Source organism: Phodopus roborovskii, unplaced genomic scaffold, assembly GCF_943737965.1.
Source record: "Phodopus roborovskii unplaced genomic scaffold, PHOROB, whole genome shotgun sequence".
In the NCBI taxonomy this organism is placed as follows: domain Eukaryota; kingdom Metazoa; phylum Chordata; class Mammalia; order Rodentia; family Cricetidae; genus Phodopus; species Phodopus roborovskii.
This window is the reverse complement of record NW_026126416.1, coordinates 32,914,680-32,927,631: the sequence shown is the minus strand read 5'-3', so window position 1 is coordinate 32,927,631 and position 12,952 is coordinate 32,914,680. Positions and strand designations below refer to the sequence as shown.

General features: G+C 44.8%; 1 protein-coding gene across 6 annotated transcripts in view; it reads right to left on the bottom strand.

Moving 5' to 3' along the window:
* Vps39 (VPS39 subunit of HOPS complex) overlaps positions 1-12,952 on the bottom strand; it is a 38,662-nt gene that overhangs the window by 6,535 nt on the left and 19,175 nt on the right. For all 6 annotated transcript variants that reach the window (XM_051183637.1, XM_051183638.1, XM_051183639.1 and 3 more), the window contains 6 exons: positions 9,551-9,680; positions 4,003-4,145; positions 1,551-1,694; positions 960-1,101; positions 757-843; positions 236-309 (listed from right to left, as the gene is read on the bottom strand). In XM_051183637.1, the coding sequence (XP_051039594.1) occupies positions 236-309; positions 757-843; positions 960-1,101; positions 1,551-1,694; positions 4,003-4,145; positions 9,551-9,680 (720 nt within the window). The remainder of the gene's footprint in view (positions 1-235; positions 310-756; positions 844-959; positions 1,102-1,550; positions 1,695-4,002; positions 4,146-9,550; positions 9,681-12,952) is intronic.

The following is a 12,952-nucleotide window of genomic DNA, read 5'->3' as shown; positions in this document are numbered from 1 at the left end:
GTGGAAGGGTGGAGACACTACCAGTGGCTGGCCGACATACAGCAGTCTAGGTTGGTGCCTAATGGTCTTAGGACAAGGTTCCTTGTACTTATATACAGTCTTGCCTCACACATCCACTTCACCCCATGACTCCAAATGAATGGGCAATACAGCCTCCTCCTGTATCTGTGCCTCTTTCATCAAATACAACCTGGATCAACTGTGGCACCAGGCAAGTCCTGGGCCTATGACCTACCTTCAGGCCGTCATCTGGGAAGTCTCTCAGCACCCAGACGGAGTAGGAAAAAATCAAATGTAGGTTTTCTGTGCCTTCAAAGGAAAAGTAAGGTTTGTTAGCAGTAGACAAAAGTCAGGCCTGTCCAATAAGATTGGAAGGGTAGGTGTGCAGGTATGGATTCATTTTGTGGACAAGATAGATACAAGCACCAGCCATTCAGACCTGCTTGTTCCTCAGGGTCTGTCCTCATTCTAATGGGCTTCATGGTTGAATTACTGATGCCAGGCAGAGGAGCAGAACTGATGGAATACAAGGGAAGGGACCAAGCAGACTCAGGAATGGAGGGAGACCAGGCCCATACAAATAGGAACCGCCCCACAGCTCTTAAAAGTGAGGTTCAGGGCTGGATGTGGTACCTCACACCTTTGATCCTAGCACTCAGGAGGCAGAGGCAGAGGCAGGTGGACCTCTGTAAGTTCAAGACTAGCCTGGGACAGAGAGGCTCCCGTCTTAAAAACCACCATACCAACAGGGCTCACCCAAGTGCTGCAGATACTGCACCGTCCTCTCGTGGCCTTTCAGAGGTGAGTTTGCTTTCTTGGACTGGTCCACTAGCACCTGCAGAGCTGGCCACAAAGCCCAAGAACAAACCCATGAGCCTTTCCCTCATGTGAGGTCCATCTGATGCTGCAATATAACAAGAGCCCCCTGCCCCAGACTATGGAAGGCCCTGTTGAGTCACCTTTCTCATGGAGCCCCTTCTTCTCGTACAAGATGATGAGTTCACTGTACTTGTGAGCCTTCTTCAGCACGTGCTCGCTTTCCTCGATGTGACAGTGGTTGTTCTCCAGTCGTAGCAAAGGAGCCACCAGGGCCACGTTTGTCTGTGGGGCAGATGGGATGCTGACACAGGATCACGTGGGGCAGCAGCAGAAGCTCCTTCCTGGAAGCCCTGCCCTTCTTTGCTAGCCCAGGCCTGCTCCAGGCTCAAAGGCCCCACATAACAAGCATAGAAAAGCAAATGGTCCTTGTTACAGAATGACAAGTGGTAGTCTTTAGCACATGTCTCAATGTTCTGGGGGAAACAAAGTGGTTATTTTCCTTAAGGTATTACTGTTCCTATTGAGACTGTGGCACAAACTTCAACTTTACTACAAAGGAACCTCCTAAATGAATATCTTGCCTTATCCTCATAATCACAAAGGTATCATGCAAAGACTAGGAGGTCTCCATCCACCAAAATCTTACTTTTACTAAAGGACATCTCCTACAGAGATCCCTGCAACATTTGCAGAGTTTGAGAGTAAGGGGACAGGCATCCTGACAAACTCACATGGAGGTAGCACTTGAGCAGGGTGGTGTCGATGATCTGTAGTAACTTCTTCTTGGACTTGATGGTGGGAGTGCCTTCCATGAGCGGGGAGGTGCTGGACTGGTGATCTGAGTCATTCAGCTTCTTTACCAACTGACTTCGTTTCTGGAAATGGCAAAAACATGGGGTCAAGGCCAGGACTAGACCTTCCTTCACCACCCAAGCTTCCGAGTTAACTTGGAATGCCTCCAAATCAGCTCTTGTCCATCTCGCAGGGTCTCATTGCAACATTCATGTTTTGCCAGAGGTCAAAAGACATGACTTTCACATTGCCACAGACCCAGTGATACTGGTGATGTACTCCTGCTTCGTTTTTTGCAGTGCTAGAGATCCAATCTAGGACCTTGCATATGCCAGGCAAGTGCTCTAGCATAGAGCTATACTCCCAACCCCACTTGTTTCTAAGATTAGCCTTGACAGGCCTTTAATCACAGCTACTCAGAAAACAGAATTCAAACTTAACTTAGACAATATAGTGAGACTTATTTCAACATAAATAAATGAATAAAAACAATCTTCAGATAATGCAGTCATCTGGTTTGTACTACAAGCCCAAGATCTTGTTTGGCAAAAATACCAATGCTGCTTAATTCCGTGCATCTCCAAGGTCACTGGGTACCAGGAAGAAAGTGTGTTCTGCTTCCTAAAGCTGAGAGGGCAGAAGCCAAAGGACACAGGCTTCTGGAAACATTGTATCCCAGGAACTATCATTACTTGGACCAGGGCTCCAATGAGACAAGCCCGTGTGGTGTGTGTGGTGTTTGCAGGCTTCCAGTCATAGCTGGGTGCCCTGGAGCTCAAAGTCAAGGACACCAAGGCTGAGAGACAATCAGACAAGCTGAAACTGCTGAGCTGGGAGCAGCAGTGAAATGCAGCATTACAATTTTCCCAGAGATAATTTTCAGAACCCACAGGGATACCTGAAACATCATCTAAAAGCCTCTGATACAAATAAGTTTGAAGGAGGGCTGGGATACAATTCAGTTGGTGTGTACTCGTTTACCATGCACAAATCCCCAGCATCATAGAAACTGGGTGTAAGGGTGTACACCTGTAGTCCCAGCACTTGGGAAACGAAGGAGGAGGATTAGAAGTTAAGGTCATCCTTAGCTACATAGGGAGTTCAAGTTCAGCCTGGGCCATATGAGATCCTATTTCAAAAAACTGAGCTTTAGGGAAAACTAAGTTGTAGTGCTGACTTTAAACTTTCATTCATCTGTCTATAATAATAAATTGAAAAAACATTAAAACATAAACATATATTACAGAAGAATGATTATTGACAAGGAAGGACTTTCCCAATATATGGTTAAATTTTAAGCTGTAAACTATAAAACAGGAAATACTTTGATTTCATTTAATAAATAAATAAAAACAAAATGGGTTGGAGAAATGGCTCAGTGGTTAAGAGCACAGGTTCTTCTTCAAAGGACCTGGGTTCAATCCCAGCAACCATATGGCAACACACAATTGTTTGTAACTCCAGTTCCAGAGCACCCAATGTCCTCTTCAGTCCTCTGTTGACACCTGGCATGCATCTGCTATACAGACACACATGTCAACAGAACAGCTATATACATAAAACAAAAATAAATAATCTTAAACAGGGAGAAGCTAGTTCATGAGTTCATATAAGAAACTAAACAAACAATGTTTAAGTGTTGGTTACTTCTCTCAGGGAGATCTATGGGTGCTGTTTCTGGCTTATACTTTGTTTTAGAGACAGAGTTTCAGTGTGTAGCTCTGGCTGTCCTGTAACTTGTTCTGTAGACCAGGCTGGCCTGGAACTCACAGAGATCCACCTGCCTCCACCTCCCAAGTGCTGGGATTAAAGGCATGTGCCACTATGCCCCTATGGCTTATACTTTCTATGTTTCTCAAACTATAGGCATTTCTCCCCCCCCCCCCCATCACACACAATTATATATGGTATGAAAAATTCATAGGAATTAAAATTTACCCCTTTCAGGTCAGATAATAACTTACTATTAATATGCCTCCTGATATGAGGATTTGATTTAAAACACAATGGCCCTTACCCTTAAACAAGGAGCTGCAGATAACTATTGGCTTCTAAGGGAGCTAGTGTCAATTAAAGACTTTAAGGGTGTGGCTCCAGTGAATGGTCCCACCCCTAAGTAGTATGCAGATAGCACAAACTGGAGATGATGGGTTTTTCTTTAAATGGAAGACACAAAGTTAGCAGGAGGTTTGGGAGAGATTAAGGGTGAATATGATCAAAATACATTGTATGTAATTCTCAAAGAATTCATAAAATATTTAAAAGGCAAAAGTTAAAAGGCTCACTGGTACTATTAGGTTGGAGGCAGCAGCAGCAGGCCCTCCCCAACTTCTACAGCCTTATTATTGCTATAGAGAAGCAAAGGCTCCCACGTCTGTGTGTTAGGTCTACCTGTGTCAGGTAGTCAATGAGAGCTAAGTGAGCCTTCTCCAGTTCGGCACCAGAGAGTGTGGGCAGCGGGTTGGGGTACTGTAGCTGCTTCCTGTAGTCTGTGGGCAGCAGGTCAGGGTACAAGCCCATCACATGGGTGGGATCTGTAAGAAACACACAAAATACAACATGAGTGTACGATAGCAACGTAAGCCCCAGACCCATGGTTTATTGCTTATTCCTTTTTTTTTTTTTTTTTTTTTTTTTTTTTTGAGACGGGGTCTATATAACCCTAGCTGATCATGACTTTACTACATAGACTAGGCTGGCCTCAGATTTATGGTAATCCTGCTGCTTCTGCCTCACAAGTGCTACAACTATAGACATACATAGCATGCCTGGATTAACCCCCAACCAAGGGAATGAGATTAAGTTTAGAAAACTTAATAAGCCACCTAGTTATGATCTGAACACTATATGTAAACTTCATTGAAGTGTCACAAAAATGGCATGACTCACAGACACAGAACCACTTATCAACTCTCTAAAAGAAGCAGACTTTTCAAAACTTGCAGAGGAAAAAAACTGATAAAGTGAAAAAGACCAACTTGTAGAATGCTGACCTAGGCAAAGATGTGTTACATTTGTTTATGCTGTAGAATATTACTTTAACTGTGTAAAGGTGTGTTACTTTTGTTTATGCTGCATTTGTTTAATGATGTAAGGATGTGTCTAATTAAGTTAAGATGTGTTTCATCTTGCCTGCCTAAGGCACCCGATTGGGCTAATAAAAGGCTGAATGGCCAATAGGTAGGCAGGAGAAAGGATAGGTGTGGCTGCCAGGCAAAGAAAATAATATGAGGAGAAATCTAGACATTAGAGAATAGGAGAACAAGGAGGAGGAGAGAACAAGGGACATGCCCAGGGCAAGAAGCCAGGCAGACATAAGAAGCAGTGAAAGTAAGATATACACAAGAAAGGCAATAAGCCCGAGGCAAAGGGCAGATAACGAGAAACAGATCAATGTAAGTTAAACAGCTAGCCAGAAACAAGTCTACTTAGGCCAAACTAAGAAATCTCTGTGATTTGGGAGCTGCTTTGTGGCCCAAAACACACACATACACACACACACACACACACACGCACGCACGCACGCACGCACGCACGCACGCACGCACGCACGCACGCACACACGCACGCACGCAATTAAAAAAAAAACGATTTATTTTTATTTTATGTGCATTGGTGTTTTGCCTGCATGTATGTCTGTGGGAAGGTGTCGAATCCCCTGGAGGTAGGGTTATAGGCAGTTGTAGGTTGCCATGTGGGTGCCGGGAACTGAATCCATGTCCTCTGGAAGAACAGCTAGCTAGTGCCCTTAACTGCTGAACCATCTCTCCAGCCCCCCACAGAGTAATTTTTTAAAGTGATAAAAATCACAATAAAAATTCAATGTCAAAAAGGTTTTTTTACCTTTTAGAATTTGGTATATAGCCACAGTATGTACGAAAGAGGCATATTATTTATAGCTGCAATTTTGGAGACAATGCATAAGTCCTTCAACAGCAGAAAAAAATATTTTATTTTAGCTGTTGAGAGTGTTATGACATAGTGCACTGTAATTATGAAACATACACAGGAAGTATATGGCAATTATGATCACAATTCTGTTAAAAATGTTTAAATGTCAAAAACATCTATATGAAGAAGGGACAAAATAGGTAACAAACTCGGACCAAGATTTCTTAAAAGCTCTTCTTCCCATTCTTAAAACGTTTGTACCAACAACTTATATTTTATTTTCCCTTAGAAAAATATCAGAATTGGACAAAGGCCACCTCCCTTGCAATGGAGAGTCCTCGGCAAGCCAACCGGAAGGCAGGCAGGTCTTCCCTTGAGGCTTCATACCTACTTAACCCACGTCACAGTGTCTGCCCATCTAAGAAGATCCTGTTCCTCAGGATCCGGAATCTGTTTAAGCACTGACTAAAATGGGCAACTAAGGGCAGCTGGCAAGACTGGGGTCCCACTAATGCACACCCTGGGGAGGAAGGTGACTATGAAGAATGGAGTGCACACACCGCCTTCACTGACCTCCTGTGCCTAGAGCGGCTCGTAGAGATAGTCTGCTGAGCACCTCATGATGAAAAGCTAGGAGTGTAGCTCAAGGGTGTAACCAGCATGCAAGTTCAAGTCAAAGGGCCTTGCAATGTCAAAGGGCCTTGCAATGTCACCTAAAGCTGATCAAACTCCAAACTCCAAGACCCTCAGGGGTCTTAGGAATCTAGCTCTAGGGTATCTTTCTGTCATGATCTCCCACACACTACCGAATGGTGCACTGGGCCCACAGGTCACTGGACACAGCATGGGAGTTCCATGACTCCACGTCTCCCTTGATGCTCCATTCTCCTCTTCATGCATCAGCCCAGACCTCTTCTTTCCTACTTTTGTTTGGTTGTGGAGATATTTTCTCAAACTCTATGTTAGGCTTGCCTGGAATTCACCATGTAGCCCAGGATGGCTTTGTACTGTCCTACCGTCTGAACTTCCTGGGTGCTGAGGTGACACTGATATCAATCACCATGTCTGGCCTCATTTAATCTGGTCCCAGAGAATTTTATCACCCCCCCCCCAATGTTTAACTGAGTGACGAGAACTATGTGTACCTGTGACACGCTGTTATTACCCTAGGCGCCCAGGACTGAGGACAGAGTTGGCACTGTCAACACTTGGGTTTGCTTAGAGAGGAGGAGGTTCTGAGTCCAGGATTATGCCACACACTCAAAACCAAGAACATAGACACATGAGAACAAGGAAATGACATTCCTCATGCAGAGAAAGGACATCGGGTAGCTCTGCCAACTCTGCTGAATTCCCAGGCACTCGTCCTACTTACTTCATGTACATGTGCTGGCTGCACCCACAGCCTAGGATACTCTTCCCTGGACCCTGGCATGGGTCATGAATGCACCATCTGTCAGGTGGTAACTAAAATGCCCCATTTGTAGAGATGTCTAACTATTTCATATCAACTGCAACCCAGACCCCTCCGGACATAGGGCTGTGGTAACAAGGAGCTTATCAGTAGATTACAGAGGACAGAGGCAGCGGAGCAAATACAAACATCTGGACCCAGCCCATGCTGCACTGGGAGAAAGGGACCCTGGGCTTGTAAACAGGGCATTTCAGCTACACAAGACTGTTCCCCGCTGTGGCATCTTCCCCTGGCTCACACCTAATGTGCCTCTACATGGCTTCTTCGCCAATGCTGTATTCCAGAAGCCATCTCTGGCATGGCATTCTAGACTCACCCAAATTTGGCTACTGTGAATTGGCTTATGTGTAGTTGCTAGAGTAGGCAATGATGTCATATTACAACAATCACACTGGTCTGTGCTTATTCTCCCAAGATCACTAATGTTTGGAAATGACCATGAGCAGGCTGGTTCACAACTCCAAATGAAAGCTGTAACCACGCCAGACCTAAAAGGAATGAACAGAAAATCTCACACAAATACAAGTAGCAGCTGGTTAGAAGTTTCAAGGACATATTTTCTGCTAAGTTAAGCCACCTGGGAAAGCTGCCAGTGCAGGTGAAGCACACAGCAAGCACGTATGGGATGTTTTCCACCCTCAGCACCAGGACGACATACAAACTTATGCCACTGATCCTGGCTTTTTTTCATGGCCCCTGTTGATTGATATCAGGGTTGTAATGGCATCACCTGAAATCTTGTTGAATGAATTCTCTAGTCCCACCTCCCTTTTCAACAGCGACCTCTTTCCTTTCGGTGAGCTGTCTTGCAAACTGTCTGTGTCTGTGGTAGGAGGACTGTCTGAGCCTTCAGAACCAGAGGGCCCAAACCCTTCCCTACACTAAGGCAGTCTGGAAACGGGACCATGACCTAATCTTGGTGATCAGATCCATTCAACCTTGAGAAGGTAAAGCAAGGATAGTCAGTGTGGCTCATGTCCATCCTACACTCGCCTCTTATACAATATGATTTCCCTCTCTCAAGAGGAGTCTGGTTTCCCTTGTCCTAACCCTGTGATGACCCCTGTAGCCACAGAATCCAGCAGCATGACAGTCACAAAAGCACTGAGGTGCTCACCTAGGTATCCCAGATTACACCCTCTGGGAAAAGCCAGCTGCTGTTCACAACACTTGATCAGTTCCTTGAAGACTCGTCTGAGTAAGAGCTGAGGACCCAGGACCAGACAGCATCAACGTGTCAGCCATGACAGTGAGCTCTCTTGGAAATGGATCATCTAGGCAAAGACCTCCAGTGCTGGCCGTAACTGATACACTGCAGGCAGTAACTTCTACAGGGGATGAAACACCATGGTGCTGGTAGGGGCAAAAGCTAAGGAAGTGGTTATGTCAGAGCAGGTCACCCAGTCTATTGTGGCTATGAACTAATTTTGTTCCTCTTCTTGTTTTGAGGGCCTCCAGAGTTCCCTTTGGTACCATAGAAAATTGACCTGTCAATTTTATGGATCCCCCCCAAGCACTACCAAATGATTCTCTCAACCCTGTTCAATTGATCCGACTCTAGTGAAATTACTCAGAACTGATTTCCAGGACTCAGAACCAAGACCCTAAGTACTGGCCAGGAAGGACTGTGGAAAGAGGAGGAAGGAGAGGACAAGGAAAGGGTACGGAAGAAAGCTAGATGGAGGTAATGACAACAGATGCACAGTGCAAGATTACACACCGGTCTAATCGCCTCATGTCGAGGGGAGCACTACCATTTTCTTTTACAGGCATGATTTGTAGAGGACAAAACCAGCGCTTTGCATGAGTGCTGGTAGGCTGTACCAGTTACTCATTTATTGCTGTCACATGATGAAGGCAACATATAGAGGTGGCCTATTTGGCTTAAGATTCTAGAGGATAAGAGTCTATTATGTCAGGGGTGGCAACAAGCAGTAGACATGGTGGCTGGAGCAGAAGCTGAGGGCTCTCATCTTGAACCCCAAGTAGGAAGCAGAGAGTGAAAGTGAAATGGCAAGAGTCTTTAAATTCTCAGAGCTTGCTTCCAGTGACATACTCCCTCTAACACGGATTCCTCCTAAACCTCCCAAACAGCACTACCAATTGGGGACCAAATATTCAACTATGAGCTACAGGAGACATTCTCATTCAAGCCACCACACAGGCCATGCCCATGCTCCTCACCACCACACTCAAACAGGGGGAGGGCTCTACAGCACTGGCCTGTGCTGGCTCTCAACAATGATCTACTGTTTAAGCACGGAACTTCTGTCCAGCCCTACGTTCAGTGAACACGAGCTGATCATGCACCTTTGTTGGACTGCATGACTGTTACCTCTCTGCAATGATGAAGACAAAGTATTCTGGAAAACTGGGAGCCTGCATTACAGGGCGAGACCACATTAAATGGGGTAGGGCTGTAAGTGTGTGACCACTGTGGCCCCTCATGAGAGCGTGTTAGTCATGGAAGTAAGCTGTGATGAGAGCTGGTCCCTTCTGTTCTCATTTCTCCCCATCTTCCCTACCCTCTCCCCCACCAGCAGCGCCTACCCCAAAGCCACACCTGCTTGTTACCTGTGCCAAGTTTAGCAAAGACCTGCATGGACTCATCAAAGCGCTTCTGGCAGAAGAGGTTGAAGGCATACAAGTTCTTAATGTGATGGATTTGCTGCTGCTTCTCAGTGTCTGAGTCATCTTTCATTTCCTAAGAAAAGACAGAATAAGTAAAAGCTCATCCCCTCTCCAAATACGTGCACGGCTCATTCTAGGTGGTAAAACATTCTAGAAACCACAGGTGCTAAGATAAAATGTACACTGCCTGATAAACTTCTTTTAATGAAAACTTTTGCTTCTTAAAACTGCATTAAAAACTTGGTTACACAGTTCTCAAAAAAACTTTATTTATTTCCGAGACAGGGTTTCTCTGTGAGCAGCCCTGGCTGTCCTGACACTCACTCAAGGCTGGCCTTGAACTCACAGAGCTCTGCCTGCCTCTGCCTCCTGAGTGCTGGGATTAAAACCATGTGCCACCACTGCCTGGCTTAATTTCATATATACAGAAGGTGTTTTGCCTGCACATATGTCTGTGACCACATGTGTGCAGTGCCCATGGAGGCCAGCACAGAGCATCAGAGTTATAGACAGTTGTGAGCTGTCATATGAGTACAGGCAATCCAGTCTAGGTCCTCTGCAAATACAGCCAGTGCTCTTAACTGATGAGCCATCTCTTCAGTCCCTGGTTATATACTTTAAATATATATTTATTTTTATTTTATGAGTGTTTGCCTATATGTATGTATGTGTACCACATATGCCTGGTGCCTGGAAAGCCCGGGAGAGGGTACAGGACAACCTGCACATCATACTATAAAGTGCCTATGCAATGAAACTCACTAGAGCTTCTTTCTACAAAGTGCCTAACTAGCGTCCCTGAGATCTATTAAGGCCACGGCAAATAAGGGAGGAAGAAACTGTCATAGCCTGGAGATCACTGAGGACATGTACTAATAAATGAATGTGAGTACCAGACTTGATCATGACATTAATAGAAAGCTGGCCTAATCTTATCAAGCCTGAAGTTACATTTAAAAACAAAATCTGCCAGGTGGTGGTGGCACACACCTTTTAATCCCAAAGGCAGGCAGATCTCTATGAGCTCAAGGCCAGCCTGGTCTACAGAGTGAGTTCCAGGATAGTGAGGACTACATAGAGTGACCCTGTCTCAAAAGAAAAAAAAAAAAAAAAAGTCAATAGAAGCATGTGGGAAGGATCCCCAGTGCAATGACATGAGTTCAAAACAGAAGAGATTCCAATACACATTTCACTGGGGACTCAAGGTCTGCAGAAGAACGTGCACTTGTGGCAAAAGGACATCCCATGCACAGCTCTAGAATAACAGAGAGTCCAATATGTTCCAGGACTGAAGGACTCTGTGTCTTAAAGAGCTCGGAAATGTTCTGTTTATAGCCAAAGGCTAACAAATGAGTTATTATTAGCTTTATCTCTCCTTCTAACTTTTCCCTCTTTGATATCTCTTTTGATTAGACTTTACTAAATTTAATATGTTTCTTTAAAATGTTTCTCAGGTCAGGTAGTGGTGGTGCATGCCTTTAATCCCAGCACTTGGAAGTCAGAGGCAGGAGTTCGAGGCCAGCCTAGTCTACAAAGTGAGTTCCAAGACAGCTAGAATTGTTACACAGAGGAACCTTGTATCAAACAACAAAACCAAATAATAATGATAATAATAAAATAAATCATTTCCCAGAGACTAGTAAGATGGCTCAGAGGGTAAGAAATCTTGCTGTACAAGTCTGGTGACTTGAGTTTAATTTAATTCCTGGAACCCATGTATAGGTAGGTGCAAGAAGAAAACCCACTACAAAGTTGTCCTCTGATCTCCACATGTATTCTGTAAGAAACATACAACTCACACATATGTATACACACAAACAAAATTTTAAACCGAGTAAATACATAAATAAAATGCTTCTCAATTTCTTTCTTTACTGTACCTCTTCTCTCCTCCCCTCCCTTCCCTTCTCCACCATCACCCTAGCGTACTACTGTCAACACACAGCTATACCTGCACTGTGTATGGAAATATTTCTAAACCTGGCCTGGCATCGGTACGCTTTCCAGCTTATTCCCAGATATTTATGCCATACCTTCTGCTCAAGTCAGTGAATGTTCTAAAGCTGTACCACACTTGTTTTCACTTTTTTCCCCCATTTTTCCATTTGTGTGTGCGTGCTCACATACTCACATACATGTGACTGGGTGGCATGCATGTGTGTGCATGTGAAGTACTAGGTTGATGCAGGGAATCATCTTCAATCACTCTTACACCTTATTCAATGAGGCAGGGTCTCTCAATCAAACACAGAGCTGGCTGATATGACTAGTTTTGCTAGCCAGCTTGCTCTGGGGGATGATCTATCTCCACCTTCTAAGGCTGAAATTATAGGCAGGCTGTCATATTCATCTTGGGCACCAGGCACACATGAAAGAACATTTTTAAAAAGATGAAATACTGGGGCTGGAGAGATGGCTCAGTCTTTAACATACTTAAGGACTTGAATTCAGAGCCCCAGTACCCCAGTAAGCAGCCAGCCAGGTAAGGCTATGGATAACTATAATCCCTATGTTGGGAAAGCAGAGAAGAGGATCCCTAGGTCAGGCAGTTTAGCCAAACTGGTTATCTCTAGGTTCAAAAAAGTAGAGAGTGACTTAGGAAGCCACCTACCATCAACCTCTGTCTATTACATGCTCTCTCAGACACACAAACCCAAGATGAATATAGAATGCCACTAAAAATATGAAAGAATGCTGACTCTCACTAGCCAACAGAGAAATGCAAATTAAAATTATGTCGAGATTCCTGCTTATCCTAGTCAGAATAGCAGTCATTAAGAAAATGAGTAACTATAAATGCTGGCAAGGGCAAGAACAAGAGGGAGACTTTATGCACTGCAGGTAGGAATGCCAAGCCCGGCCACTACGGAGACCAGTGTGGAGGTTTCTCAAAAACCTTTACACTTGATCTCCCACATAAGCTAGCTTCACCACTTCTAGGTATGGAGGGCTTCAAGTCAATGTATCCTAGAGACACTTGCTGGAGAAATGACTCAGTCCATAAAGTGTTTGCATGGCAAGCAGAAGGACCCAGATTTGAGCCCTAAAACCCATGTAAAAAGGCTGGTGTGGTGGTACCTTCTTGCAATCCTAGCACTGGGGAGGGCTCTAGCCTAACTAATGAGCCCCAGGCCCCACTCAGAGACTCTATGGGGAAGGGGGACTTGGATGGCCGCCCTGAGGCACAGCACCTGAGGCCTCCAGTCTCCACATGCACACACATATTGGTGCATATGCACCAGTACACACACATGCACACATACACAAAAGCAGCTCCATAAGTAATTAAAGGTGATCGTTCTTTTCGTTCAGAGACAGTCAAGCCCTGCAAGACCATCTAGAAAC